The 14,317-nt window shown below is 38.3% G+C and overlaps 1 protein-coding gene across 1 annotated transcript in view; it reads left to right on the forward strand.

Moving 5' to 3' along the window:
- Positions 1-14,317, forward strand: part of MNAT1 (MNAT1 component of CDK activating kinase) — a 218,372-nt gene extending 204,055 nt beyond the window's left edge. Inside the window, exon 8 of the mRNA XM_070593141.1 lies at positions 13,858-14,317. Within this exon, the coding sequence (XP_070449242.1) occupies positions 13,858-13,978 (121 nt within the window). The 3' untranslated portion in view covers positions 13,979-14,317. The remainder of the gene's footprint in view (positions 1-13,857) is intronic.

Consider the following 14,317-nt stretch of genomic DNA (forward strand, 5'->3'; position numbering starts at 1 on the left):
TGAGCCTGTATTGCAATGAATATTCCTCTTAGGACTGCCTTTGCTGTGTCCCAAATAATTTGGTACGGTGTGTTTTCATTTTCATTTGTCTCCTGGTAATATTTGATTTCTTCTTTAATTTCTTCAATAATCCATTGTTTGTTCAGTAGCATGTTGTTTAGTCTCCACATTTTTGGCCCTTTCCCAGGTTTATTCTTGTAGTTGATTTCTAGTTTCATAGCATTGTAATCAGAAAAGATGCTTGATATTATTTCAACCCTCTTGAACTTATTGATGCTTGCTTTGTTTCCCAAGATATGGTCTACCCTTGAGAATGTTCCATGCGCGCTTGAGAAGAATGTGTAACCTGCTGTTTTTGCATGAAGTGTCCTATATATATCTATTAGGTCCATCTGATCTAATTTTTCATTTAAGTGTATAATTTCCTTGTTGATTTTCTGTCTGGATGATCTGTCCATTGGTGTTAATGGGGTGTTGCGGTCCCCTACTATTATTGTATTACTGTTGATGTCTCCTTTTAGTTTTGTTAAGAGTTTCTTCACGAATTTTGGTGCTCCTATGTTAGGTGTGTATATATTTATGAGTGTTATGTCATCTTGGTGGAGCGTCCCTTTTATCATTATATACTGCCCCTCTTTGTCTTTCGTTACCTGTTTTGCTTTGAACTCTACTTTGTATGATGTAAGTATGGCAACACCTGCCTTCTCTTGTTCATTATTAGCTTGGAGTATTGTCTTCCATTGCTTCACTTTGAGTCTGTGTTTGTCTTTGGGGCTGAGGTGTGTTTCCTGGAGGCAGCATATTGTTGGATCTTGTTGTTTGATCCATCCTGCCACTCTGTGCCTTTTGATTGGAGGATTCAATCCATTCACGTTTAGTGTGATTATTGAAACGTCGGGGCCTACTGTTGCCATTTTATCACTGGTTTTCCGGTTCTTTTGCATTTTGTCCTGGTGGAGAGCTGTTACTTTGTGTTATTGTCCTTCTGCTTATTTCCTTTGTTCTGGATTTTTTAACCCCTTTCCTTTTTTTGATTTTTCAGGAATGAGGTTCTTCCTGGGCACTTCTTGAAGAGGAGGTTTTGTGGTGATGAACTCCCTTAACTTTTGTTTATCTGGGAAAGTTTTTATTTCTCCTTCATATTTGAAGGATATTTTCGCTGGGTAGAGTATTCATGGCTGCAGGTTTTTGTCCTTCAGAGTTTTGAGTATTTCATTCCAATCTCTTCTAGCCTGTAAGGTCTCTCCTGAGAAATCTGCTGATAGCCTTATGGGGTTTCCTTTGTAAGTTATTTTCTTCTGCATGGCTGCCCTTAGTATTTTCTCTTTGTCGTTGGCTTTTGGTAGTTTCACTACTATATGTCTTGGGGTTGGTCTTCTTGCATTAATAAAGTCTGGAGATCTATTGGCTTCTGTGACATGAAGTTCCGTCTCTCTTCCCAAGTTTGTAAAGTTCTCAGCTATTATTTCTTGTAACAGGCCTTCTGCCCTCTTCTCCTTCTCTTCTCCCTCTGGTATACCTATAATCCTTATGTTGTATCTCCTAATTGAGTTGGATAATTCTCGGAGAGTTTCTCCATTTATTTTTAGTCTTAATTCTCTCTCCTCCTCTGCCTGCAGCATTTCTATATTCCTATCCTCCAAATTGCTAATTCTGTCCTCCATATTATCGACCCTACTGTTCAGAGAGTCCAGATTTTTCTTAATCTCCTCCATTGTGTTCTTCATCTCCAGTATTTCTAATTGGTTCTTCTTTATGGTGTTAAGCTTTTTTGTGACATAGCTCCTGAACTCATTGAGTTGTCTATCTGAATTCTCTTTTAGGTCTTGAGTTTTTTCATAATGGCAGTTTTGAAATCATCGTCATTCAGGTTGTTGATTTCATTGTCTTTGGGATTGTTTTCTGGATGCTTATCATTTTCCTTCTGTTCTGGAGATTTAATATATTTTTTCATACTGCTTGATGGCGTGGGTTTGTGCCTCCGCATAGAGATAACGTTTAGTCGCTGCTTCCACTTCTTGCGACTGGTGTGTGTGTGGGGGCAGCTGTTTAGACTGCCCCAACCAGGAACCCTGTCAGCTGTTACTGACTGGGTCTGGACCCCTCCTCGTAGCCACAGTGGTCCTGTGGGGTCCCTCGTCGGTTGTGAGGGCTGTCGCAAGGGGACCTCAGGCTGCTGGTGCCTACTGTTGCAGCCCACCTAGACGCGCTCCCTCCTTGTGGTCTGCAGCTGTGTTGTGGGCTTTCCCATCAGCCAGGAGCAGGATCACCTATAATCTCCGCTTTGTCCCTAACAGAGCCCACCAGATCACTCTTGTCCACTATAGGTCCCAGCAGAGCTATGGGTATCTTGTTCAGTGTGTCATTAGCTCACTTAGCTGTGCTGCTTTTGCCCCAGGGCCTTCCCATCTTGCGATTGCCAGTCGGATCCTCTCCACTAGTGCTGTGCAGAGGCTTTTGCTGAGGCTGCTGTAGGAACCTGGAGTTCCCCCCTGGGCTACGTAGTCATTTCACTGGAGCTCTACTCTGCCCCACTTTACTCTCACGGGATCTCTGGGAGCCCCTTGCCTCGTCTGGGACTTGGCCAGAGTCCGTAGGCCTGGCGGTGGCTTGTAAGTTGCTGCCTTGTGGGGAATTCTTTTCCCGCTTTTAAAGCTTAGTTGTTTATTTTATTAGTTTTATTTGTTATAGTATATGTAATATTTCTGTGTTGCATAGGGAAGCTTCTCATGTCTCTGTTCAGCATTGAGGGGTTGACATTTGAACCAAGGCTTTGTAAGACAGGCAATGGTGAGGGCATTCCAAGATAATGAAACAGTGTGAGCAAAGATATGGAGTGAATAGTTATGAGGCTTTCATAGGGAATAACTGAAAACCTCATGGTTGACTTGGGCCTAAGTTCGGGGTATGTGGAGATGATTAATGGGCAGTATGATTGGAAAGGTGGGTTGGAAGCAAGTTAGTACTTGAGTTAGAAGGAATTTGGACTTTATTCTACATACAGCAGGGAGCCAGTGAATGTATTTGTATGAGAGTGATGCAAAGCTTTGCCCTAGGAAGATTAATTTGGTAACCATCAATAGGTTAGAATGGAAAGAGCATACCTTAAATATGGAAACTAGTTAGGACTATTAACTAGTCCATCAAAGAGGTAATAGAAGCTGAAATTAGGTAACAGTAGTGGCCATGAAGATTATATGAAAGGCAAATAGATGTTTGTAGAGAGATACTGTGATATAGCTTTCTCATTGGTATGCAGGAGAAAGAAGATTCCAAGATGACGCTGAGGAGTTACGTTGAAACTATTGAGAGAAATTAAGAGATGTAGACAAAGGGGTAGGATTGTAAAGGAAGATGAATTCAGTTATGAAAATACCAATTTGTAGTGCCAGTGGGACACCCAAGTGCAAAGGGCTCCCAAGCAGATAAAAATGCTGGGCTATAACTAAGAAAGAAAGGCAAAAGATAGAACTATATGGTTTAGTGGAACAGAGGTGCTAAATGAAGCCATCTGTTGCAGAGATAGAGTCAAGACTAGGAGAGGAGGAGGTGAGCCAAGAAGAAAACTAGTAGTAATTAGGAAACAGGTGGAAGAAGAGAAATTTGGGGAATCATGTATCAAAGCAGTAGGAGTGTGGCCCAAATTATAGGCATTGTTATGGAAGCCAGAGGCTGTCTCCAGATTTAGAGAGGTCAGGAAGATGTTGAGGAGGACAAGGACAGAGAAATGGCCATTTAAGGGTGATAAGAATCAAAATACAAGATATGAGGAAAAAGAGGAAGGAAAATCAGTGAGAGTGGAAAAATGTAGCAATTCAACTTTTGAAATAAAACTAGGATGTGCATAGTTTTTGTGCAGTATAGATCTATACATGTGTGTATTTATAATGTATTATATATATGTACATATGTGTATAAATTTTTCCTGTTTGTTTATAATATATAGGTATTGGCATCCTTGGAATACTCTATTACCCTATGATCAAAGACTAACAAGCAGGACTACTCCTTATCTTTTATCTCATTTTAAAAAACCAAAACAAAACCTTAACTTAGATCTTCATAATTGGGATAGTGTGAGAGGGGGGAGAGAGAGGGCAGCATTATTATTGTTGGAATAGATGTGGGAATAGACAGGAAGGTCACAGAGCTGGGAAAGGAGAGGTACATACTAATTAGCAGAAGGTAAAGCACTTTGGAAATTTGAGCTATGAAAGGCATATCCCTTGTGAAAGCATACTTTGTATTAATAGTATCAAAGAGAATATGTAGGGTGGACAGGACACTGCACTTTATCGAATGTCTGTTTTGTGCCACACACTTCACATACTTTTTCTCGTTTAATCCTCTAAAAAATACTATGAGATAGTGTTGTCTCCCTTTTACAGATAAGGAAACTGAGGCTTGAAAAATAAAAGCAGTTTCCAAATCATAATGTTAGTAACTGTCCAAGGACGGATGTATCTGTTTGGTTTTTTTTTAAATTTCTTTTTAAAGATTGGCACCTGAGCTAACAACTGTTACCAATCTTTTTTTCTGCTGTTTCCCCCAAAGCCCCCCAGTACATCGTTGCATATTTTAGTTGTGGGTCCTTCTAGTTGTGGCATGTGGGACGCTGCCCCAGCATGGCCTGATAAGCGGTGCCATGTCCGCACCCAGGATCCAAACCAGCGAAACCTTGGGCCATGGAAGCAGAGCACGCGAACTTAACCACTCAGCCACGGGGCTAGCCCCAAAATGTATCTGTTTTTAAAATCTTTGTCCTTTCCATTAAATCATGAAGTCTGTATATATTTACGTGGTACAGGGAACAAAAGGGAAATGGTACAGGGGAGAAGACTGAGGTTGTTTATACTTAATTTAGAGAGTCCACAGTCAGCAGAAAATCACACCAAGGGGTTGAGTTTTCCTTCTGCAAACGGAGGAGGGTGCTTAATAACTGCCTTGGATGGAGAGAGGCATTGACTTTGTTTCTCTATCTAGGCTGTTACCTTAATCTTAGCCACAGAGAGCTCAGTATGTTTCATTTTGATAAAGAAATAGAAACTTGCAGCATTATCATGGGGAAAAATTCCAGATTATCGGGGCTGTGGCTGAGGTCTCATTGACCGCTTAACTGATTGCATCTCCTACTTTGTTTTTTGCTACTTCGGTGGATCAGCTTTTTGACTACTGATCAGTACTTAGTCTTGCTATTTAGATGTGTAATCTTCAAAGGGTTCTTTTCAAATAAATCTGATTTTACTAACTTTTCCCATCTTAAATTAACGTGTTGACCCTACATGGAAACCAGGGAGTCCTCTAAAACGGAAAGAACAGTATGAATGTATCGTATTTTAGTATTAAATACACTTTAAGATGAATTACTATAATTAACATGAATATTGCAAATGGAATCAAAGTAACTATAGTAATATTTGGTGAAACCAAGGCTAACTAAGAATGGTTCAAACAGTGTTTCCATGCAGATTGTTGACTGGATTAATGACAGCTATAGCTGTGACTATGCATTACCTTTTTTTCTCCCCCCCTGAGGAAGATTTGCCCTGAGCTAACATCTATTGTCAATTTTCCTCTATTTTCTGTGTGAGCCGCCACCACAGCATGGCCACCAACAGATGAGTGGTGCAACTTGGCACCCAGGAACCAAACCTGGGCTGCCAAAGCAGAAGGTGCTGAACTTAACCAGTAGGTCACTGAGGCTGGCCCTACTTTTTTTTTTAAATGAAATATTTCCTACATAGAAAATATATAGAGAATATATATTTTACAAAGAATAATAATAAGACAATTGCTGAATTGTTTCCATTCTCATTGCTTTTCCTTCCTCTATTCCTTCAAGTCCTGTATTTCGAATTCCACTCATTAACTTAGGCGAACGGAGCACAACCAATGCTGTGAAGCCCCCTGCGTACATTCCTCTTCCCCTCACTGTGGTCCCATCTCACATCAGAGATTCAGTCACCCGAAAATGGTGATTAGCATTCCCTTGCTTTTCTTTACAGTTTGGTCATATTATATATTCCATGTTTAGTTTTGCATATTTAGAACTTTATATAAATGGACTGTGCTCTACATATGTTCTATAACTAGTTTTTTGTTGTTATTTTTTACTCAGTATTGTTTATGAGATTCAGCAATGTTGATGCGTGCATGTAGCTGTAGCTCCTTTGTTTTCACCACTGTATAATATTGTGCTGTATAAGTGATAACAGTTTATTTGTCCATTCTCTTGTCAGTGGAAATTTGGGTTGTTTCTCTTGTTCTTTTGCTATAAGAAATACTACTGCTATAAATACCATAAATAGCCCCTTGGAGCCCTTAGATGGAGAAGTCTGATAGGTTTCCTGTCGCCGACTCTGCGATTGTCATCTCCGTAAAATTACAAGAAGGGGTCAGGCACAAGAAGCAGGTTCTGACTCCTTTCCAAGTGGCTTATACCTCCCTTGGAAATCTAGGGGAAGAGCGTGTATGAGGTCTTGGCAGGGGATAGCAGCATTTACCACACCTGAACACCTCAAAATATCTTAGCTTCTGTATTGGTCAAGGTTGTCCAGAGAAACAGAACCAGTAGGAAAGGTACACAGAGAGACAGATAGATGGATAGGGAGAAAGAGATTTATTATAAGGTATTGGCTCATGCGATTATGGAGGCTGAGAATTCCCGCAGTCTGCCGTCTGCAAGCTGGAGACCCCGGAAAGCCGGTGGTGTAGTTTGAAGGCTTGAGGGAGAACCAGTGGTGTAGATGACAGTCCAAGTCTAGACGCCAGTCTGGAGTACCAAGGGCAGGAGAAGATTGATGTTCCAGCTCAGTCAGGCAAAGTGAATTCAAACTTCCTCCACCTTTCTGTTATTCTCAGGCCCTCAGCAGATTGGATAATACCCACCCACACTGGGGAGGGCCACCCGTTTTACTCAGCTCATCAATTCAAATGCTTCTCTCTCCCAGAGACACCATATATCCAGCTGCCACTCTGCATGCCCACTCATATGTCTCTTCTATAATCACTTCAGATTCAAGTCCAAAATTAAACTCATCATCTTTCCCTTCTCTTCTGCCCCACCCCAGTTTGCTCCTCCTCCAGTTTTCCATTATCTCTGTGAGGGCATCTTCCCTGTTCCACATGACTAGATAGCTAGAAGTTGACCTCAACACTACTTTCTTCTTCCCTTCCCATCCCCATATCCACTCACTCAGTTGGTCCTTAAATATCTCTTCAACCTATACTTTTCTTTATTTCCATTGCCCCCACCCTAATCCAGGCACCATTGTCTTAAGCCTGAAATAGAGAAACATTCTCATGAGGAGTCTCTCTATAATCAACTCCTGCTTTTCTCCAATCCATTGTGCAGCCAAAGTGGCCTATTTAAATTATCATGTTCCTAACAATAACTTTTCAGTGGCTTCCCATTGCCCTTTGAATAAAATTCACAGTTCTTAACATTTCCTTATAAGATATAAGTATCTTTTGGATACTTCCTGCCTACATCTCTAGTGTCATTCTGAGCTGGACCACCTTTCCCCTACATTCTCAATATGCGCTGTGGCTCCTTGCCGCTTCACATATGCTCTTATGTCTGCTGGGTCACTGCTCTGCTTCCCTTGCCTTGCTGACTAACTCTTTCTCATCCTTTGGGTCTAAGCTTAACTGTCATTTCCATAGGCAGCCCTTTCTTGAACTTGTTCCTGTTGGCTTCCCTTTTTATCCACACTGATAGAGCCCTGATTTTCTCATTCATAATATTCATTATTTAACATCTTTTTTCTCTGCTGAATTATAAGGTCCATGAGAACATGGAGTCTTTGTTCTCTGTTTCATTTATGCTTCAATACCTGGCACATAGTAGGCACTCAGTAATATTTTAAAAAATTTTTTGAGGAGTAAATGAGTTGCATACATATGAACTTCTGCATTTTGCCTGTCCCACCCTTGTGGAAAAATCACTCATCCTGCCTTTATAAAGATTTGATGAAACTTCTGGCATACATCTGTTATTAGCATGGAATTCATAGTAAAAAATGTGCTGGACAGACCAGAATAAGCACTAGACCTTTTAGGAACTTTATTTAAGAAATTCAGAAACTAGGATATTTATTTTTATAACATCTACTGTATTTCCACCACAGAAGTGACACTTGTCCCTTGCTGTGATATACAAAAAAAAATATGATTTTCTATTTTTATATTACTCTGATATGACTTGTTATTTTTGATTTTTCGTGAAACTGTGCCTTCTCCTCTCTCCCTGGTTATTATCTTGAATAAATTCATAGGAATAAGTATCATAATGTTTTAAGAATTGATAAGTAAAAACATTATTTATACCATTTTCCTGCTTAATCTCTTCCTAAGCATATAAGAACGATACTGAAATTAGTCAAACGTAATAATTGTTGCTGAGATAAACATTGTCTAATCTTGAGAAGTGCATTTAAGATTTATAAAAAATCATTTGATCTGTTTATTATCTGTTGTCATGGCTGCATTCAAATTTCTCTCATAGCACCTGATTCCTGAGATATTCCTTATTTGTCTGTATCATATAGATGGAATCTATCCTTAGAGGTCTGTCAGTTGAGATAGCCAGAACTCCAATAATTGTTCACAGAAAATGTGACACTCGAGTAGCTCTGTCTTCTCTGTGTTCAGTAGTTCACAGTCAGATCAAAGAAGTGTTCTTTTCCCTGTGTAGTTACACTAACTTTCAGTAATAGCTACCCTGTCCTGAAATGCCTATGTATTCTTCCATAGCAATAAATTTGCATAGTTAAGTTGTAATTCAGAAAGGCTTATCTGAGCAGTCTGTATTCAGCTTTACACTTGGGTACCATGTGGCTTTTAATTTCCAAACCTGAGCTTTGGTGTTTGGATGGTCTAAACGTTTGGAATAATTGCTCACTCAATTCCCAAGGTGTTAGTATAAATCTGAAATCAGCTTTAATATTCAAATTGTGTTCTCACTTGCTGGCCAGATAATAAAGTGAAGAGTAACATCATGACTATGTGGAGGTTTGTTATATTTTTGTTTGGAGTTCATGAAGCCATACGTTTTTATAACCAAACTGCCCTCCAAATTATGGACAGTAGTTCTGACTTGTAGTGCTTTCACCATTTATCTTAAAATATTTGATCATCGCTTCCCCTCTGTAGACAATTTTTCTATTATTCTGTCACCGTGATTAGAGTAGGACACCTAAGCACCAACCTCAGTTTTCAGAATGTTTCTGCTTTTTAGTGATAATTGTCTGAGCACACTATTGCTCTGATTGTTTTTAAATCTCATTGAGACAGACTTCAGGTTGTTAATGTAAATCTTTTATAGCTTTGGCTGAATTTCTTACAAGAGCTTTTGGTCTTGACAGCTGAGATCAGCTGGCTGATCTCTCTTTAATGACACTTAGATTTGAATTTTGTAGGCTAGGAGGCAGAACTACTTGGAACTGGTCTGTTTAATGCATGATGGCTTTAAAAGCAGACTTTAAAAATGGGCCACCTTGTAAAAAGAAAGGCTTAGTCTCTAGAGTTCATTCTCTTTCTTAGTTTGAACCAGTCCAGGTTTAAAACTGGAGTAAAAAACCTGGACTGATTTTTTTTTTTTTTTAACTCTCCATAGGGCCTGGTAATTTGAGGTGAAGGAAATTAATATGAACTTCACATTTTCCTTACATCTTAAACTCTGAGATTCTTTGATTCTCTGGAACCAAAAATGTTTCCCAGTTATCATGAAGAGGTTATGACTGGAGGGGAAGAGCGCTGCTGCCTCCTGGTCTTGAGTGACAACCCCTGGCCTCTGCCCCTCGCTGAGAACGCAAAGCATTGTGGAATAGCACTAAAGAGAGCTGAGTCTAAGACTCCGGCCAGATGGTCAATATAGGGCTTTTAACGGAAGGGAAATAGTAAAAGAGTAATCTCAGAGGAACTCTCTTATGTTAAAGAACTGAGAAAATGAAGCCTTTCTGAAGCTAAGTGTAAATTATACCACCTTCTTTGGGAGCAAAAGCTGCTAAATGTAACAGAAGAAAATGACAGTGTAGGAAATCAAAGTTCAGGAACAAACTTTCAAGTGTGGTTTTCTAATGCTTCACCCTCTCTTACTCCACTCTCAGGATCCATTGCCTCCTTTCCCTCCTCCTTCTCCAAAGTCTTTTTGAAAGAGATTTTGATTGGTAATGACAAAGGAAGGCAATTTTAGACAGAGTTTAAGTTAGGGTGTAAGATGCCCTTTGTACAGGAATTATCTTAGACACGCTTTTGAAAACATACTTTTTTTTTAGCTTTATTAAGAAAATAATCAAAGGTATGATTTTTAAATCTTAGAGTTTAGTCTGCTTTCAGTAAAAATAAGGTATAGTTACCAAAATAAGCAAACCTCTTTTTTTCTTTCCTGGTTTCTGCTTATAAGATTTACAGGTATTTAAAATAAACCCATGAAAAACAGAAATACTGTCCTGGGATTGGCTAAATACAGCAATTACCTCCAGGCTCCAAAATCCAACTGAGCTTGACTTTTGGAAGTAAATTTGGCTAAGACTTCTTCCTCATTCTGTTGTATAAAGGTGTGCATGAAATGATACTGACCTCTGCCAGAAACCCCAGGAATCCTATTCAGTAATGTACTTGTAACGGTCATGAAAGAATTAAAACAACACAGATGTGGATTAATGTGAAAAAGTAGGCAAAACACTAAATTCTCATTGTGTGGTTTCAGTGTGGCAGATCCTTTAAAATACTTTGGTGTACCACAATAATTAAAGAGTTTAAGAACGTTACGTTAAGATACCTAGAAAATAAAAGCCCACAGTTAAATAACAAAATGAACTATGTTTTATTTTTTTAAAATTGGAATTAATGTAGGTTGCCATGGTGAAGGTAGGTTGAAATATTTAACAGTAACTGTTTTGTGCAGCCCTAGAGATCAAAAACAGCAATGTAAATAAGCAGGACTCCTTAAAGCAGCATACTCACAGACGTGTTTAATGTAAATGATTGCTTGAAGGGAAATGCATTTTCTTCCATGCTATGCAAAGAAATGTTAATTGACTTGATTTTGGCAGTGAGAATCTACAACTTAGCATTAATAACTCAAATTTAAAAATATTTGCTCATTGCTCTGGATTATAACTGTGTTCAAGAAATACTATTTTCAAACACTAATTAATCATTTTAAATAAACTTTTTTTTTACACATTTATGGCATCAATGAGTATGACTGTTTATTACATTTTACCTATAAAAAGTTGAACTGTTTTATATACTCTTTATGGAAACAGTGCGCAGTCATAAATTAAAAGATGCAACTGTTTTAGATATTTTACTGGTGGTCCTCTGTTTTCCTGCCAGCAGTGCAGCTGTTTCAGGTTTCTCAGGATAACATATAAAAATCTATATGTACATTGCAAGTTTATGCTTGAATTGCCAAGCCAGGGATGGTATGACTCAACTTTCCCAGAAGCAAGCAGTACGAAAATGTGATGGATCAAAACAGCTAGTTGCACAGTGGTTTGTATTACAGCTATGAAAACCAATTCTCATTTATGATAGTTGGCTTCTTAAGGTTGACAGACATTCTCTTGTGGTACTAGAATTTTGCCATGAGTGAAGAGCCATTGGAGCTAAGACTATGCTTTTCTTTTGAGGGTCTGAGAAAAGGAAAAAGGGTGATAGAACATTATCTAGCGTATAGATAAAAATTAGCTAGAAACTTGTCTCAGGAGTGGAACATTTCATTTCTAAGATATCTGGTAAAAATATTACTTATTATTTGTGTGATAGTTATTGAGTTCTCTGTGAAAGGGAACTGGTTTTATGCTGTTCCCAGTTGATTTTTAGCCTTTCCGAGGTGATTTATCACTTACCTCATTTATCGTGCATCAGAGTCTTACCAGTGGACATTTTATCATGTCCTGGGAGGTAATAAGCAGGTACCTGTATGGTCATGAGGTAGGTTTGGTGAATCCCTTCTTAATTCCTGTAGGACCTAAGGTTCTATCAGGCGTTTGACAATGACTAATAACAGTAGTCTCCGAAGTCAGATAGAACCCACCAAGGTATGTAAGATGGGATGTAGGGAGAAAATATGAGAACTTTTGTTTAAATATTTTTATCTCATTCTTTAAATATGTCTATCGATATATATTTTATAATATGCTTACTATATTAGTATATTACATAAAATTATATATTATAAAGCAGTATATAATACAGTAATACTATATGTATAAAACCTTTAAATAAGTATACAAATTTTGGAGATGCATGCTCAAATATTTTTTACTGCTATAAATAGACTATGAAAAAAGTTTGGAGATCCTTGCTCAATAAATATTAATTTCCTTTCTCCTTCTACTTTCCCCTTTCACCTTTGGCAGAGAAGCAAAGAGTTGAGTTAACACCTTGATTTGTGGCAAGGTGAATAAATTATAGTCAATTCCAGGAGCTTACGCTGTGTCTTACTGTGACCGTTTTTTTCTATTTGGCCTCTTATATTGCCATATATTTTTTAATCACACAAGCTTATTAAACATGGATACAAATGAAAAACAGACTTGTTATTATGTTAGAAATAATAAGTTGCTCATGCATCAAGACTTTGACACACAGGAAGTTTGAATGAATGAGTAGAAAAGTTTCCAGGTTATTAAAATGTTCTGGTCCCTGATTTATTCATTTGCCATACCCATAATTCTAAGGCGGGTGAAGCTCCTTTGCTTCCTGAGGCCTGAAGGAACAATGCGGTTTCTTAAAGTAGGCATTAAAGCAAAGCTGGGTATTTGTTTTCCAGTAGTGCTGGTAGTCATGTTAACAAGTTGCCCCCTCTTAGGATTTTCTCATTTTTTAGGCCTGTTTGTCTATCTTTGTCAAAGTAGAAAGTTTTAATTGCTAAATGATAGGTGTTGATTGAAGGAAAATAGTGTCTGTCATGCTGTCTTTTGAGATCAGTTTGAAAGACTCTTCTGTATCTATTAATTGGAACATTCATTTGAACTCAGGCCCAGTCTCAGAGATTTCTTGGACATGTAGTTTTCTAAGGTTTCCTTTCCTATAAGGAAGGAGACAATACATTTTTGTAATAGTGAAGTAATTGTGAAGTAACTAGTATGTTCTCTCGCTTTCTCCATTTGTTTAGGTATTTGTTTCAAAACATATTGATGTAAAATATTCAATATTTATATAAAATATTAGTCATACAGTAGTCTTATGATATTGTGTATTTATTTATCAAGAGTATGCCAGGGGCTGGCCCGCAGAGGTTAAGTGCGCATGTTCTGCTTCGGTGGCCCAGGGTTCGCTGGTTCGGATCCCGGGTGCAGACATGGCACCACTTGTTAAGCCATGCTGTGGTTGGCATCCCACATATGAAATAGAGGAAGATGGGCACGGATGTTAGCTCAGGGCCAGCCTTCCTCAGCAAAAAGAGGAAGATGGGCAGCAGATGTTAGCTCAGGGCTAATCTTCTTGGGGGGAAAAAAAAAAGTATGCCAGGAAGGAGAGCGGCAGTTGGGTACCCAAACAACAGCCAACAAAACAAATTAGTTCTGAAAATTGGGAAGTGAACATTTTAATAGCAAGTATTATTTTGAAACCTTTTTCAGAGTTGTTTTTAGATCTTAATGTCATTTGCTTTATAATTTAGTACTAGTTTAGGCACCCTGTGTACAGTTGGTATGTTTCCTTTTAAAAGGTAAAAATCCATTTATAAAGTCTGAACATTTCAATGTCGGAAATGTCTGAAAATTTCAATTTCTTTTAAAGAGAATTCCTCTTTAAAATTTGAATGTTTTACTATTGCTTTTTAAAATGTTACCAAGTTATACGTGCTTTCTCTCTCACTGCGCACTTTCTGTTTTGCTTTAGGTACTTAAGCCATGTCAGAGCCGCCTCTCCACAGGACCTTGCTGGAGGCTATACTTCTTCTCTGGCTTGTCACCGAGCACTACAGGATGCATTCAGTGGGCTTTTCTGGCAGCCCAGTTAACCTTTATTTCTCCTGTGTAAGATTTGGACCTTGGAGACGAACCAAGGAGCTAGCAAAGTAAAGCAGACTTGTAAAATGATAGCCAGATGCAGCTGCACAACAACAGTACTATGACTAGCAGCTGTGTTAAAGTATTTATAAAGAGAAAATTTCAGAACTAAGCTGAGTAATATAGTGGATAAATTTTGCGAAAAAGATTTATTTTTTACTTATATTTTTCTGAGAGGGATTGAAGCTGTAAGCCTCATCTGTTAGAAGATATGAATAATTCACCTATGTATGTTTGAGGTTGACAGACTTGTAAAATCTTTTTAAAAATAAAGCTAGACTTTATATTAA

Source organism: Equus przewalskii, chromosome 25 (assembly GCF_037783145.1).
Source record: "Equus przewalskii isolate Varuska chromosome 25, EquPr2, whole genome shotgun sequence".
Classification (NCBI taxonomy): domain Eukaryota; kingdom Metazoa; phylum Chordata; class Mammalia; order Perissodactyla; family Equidae; genus Equus; species Equus przewalskii.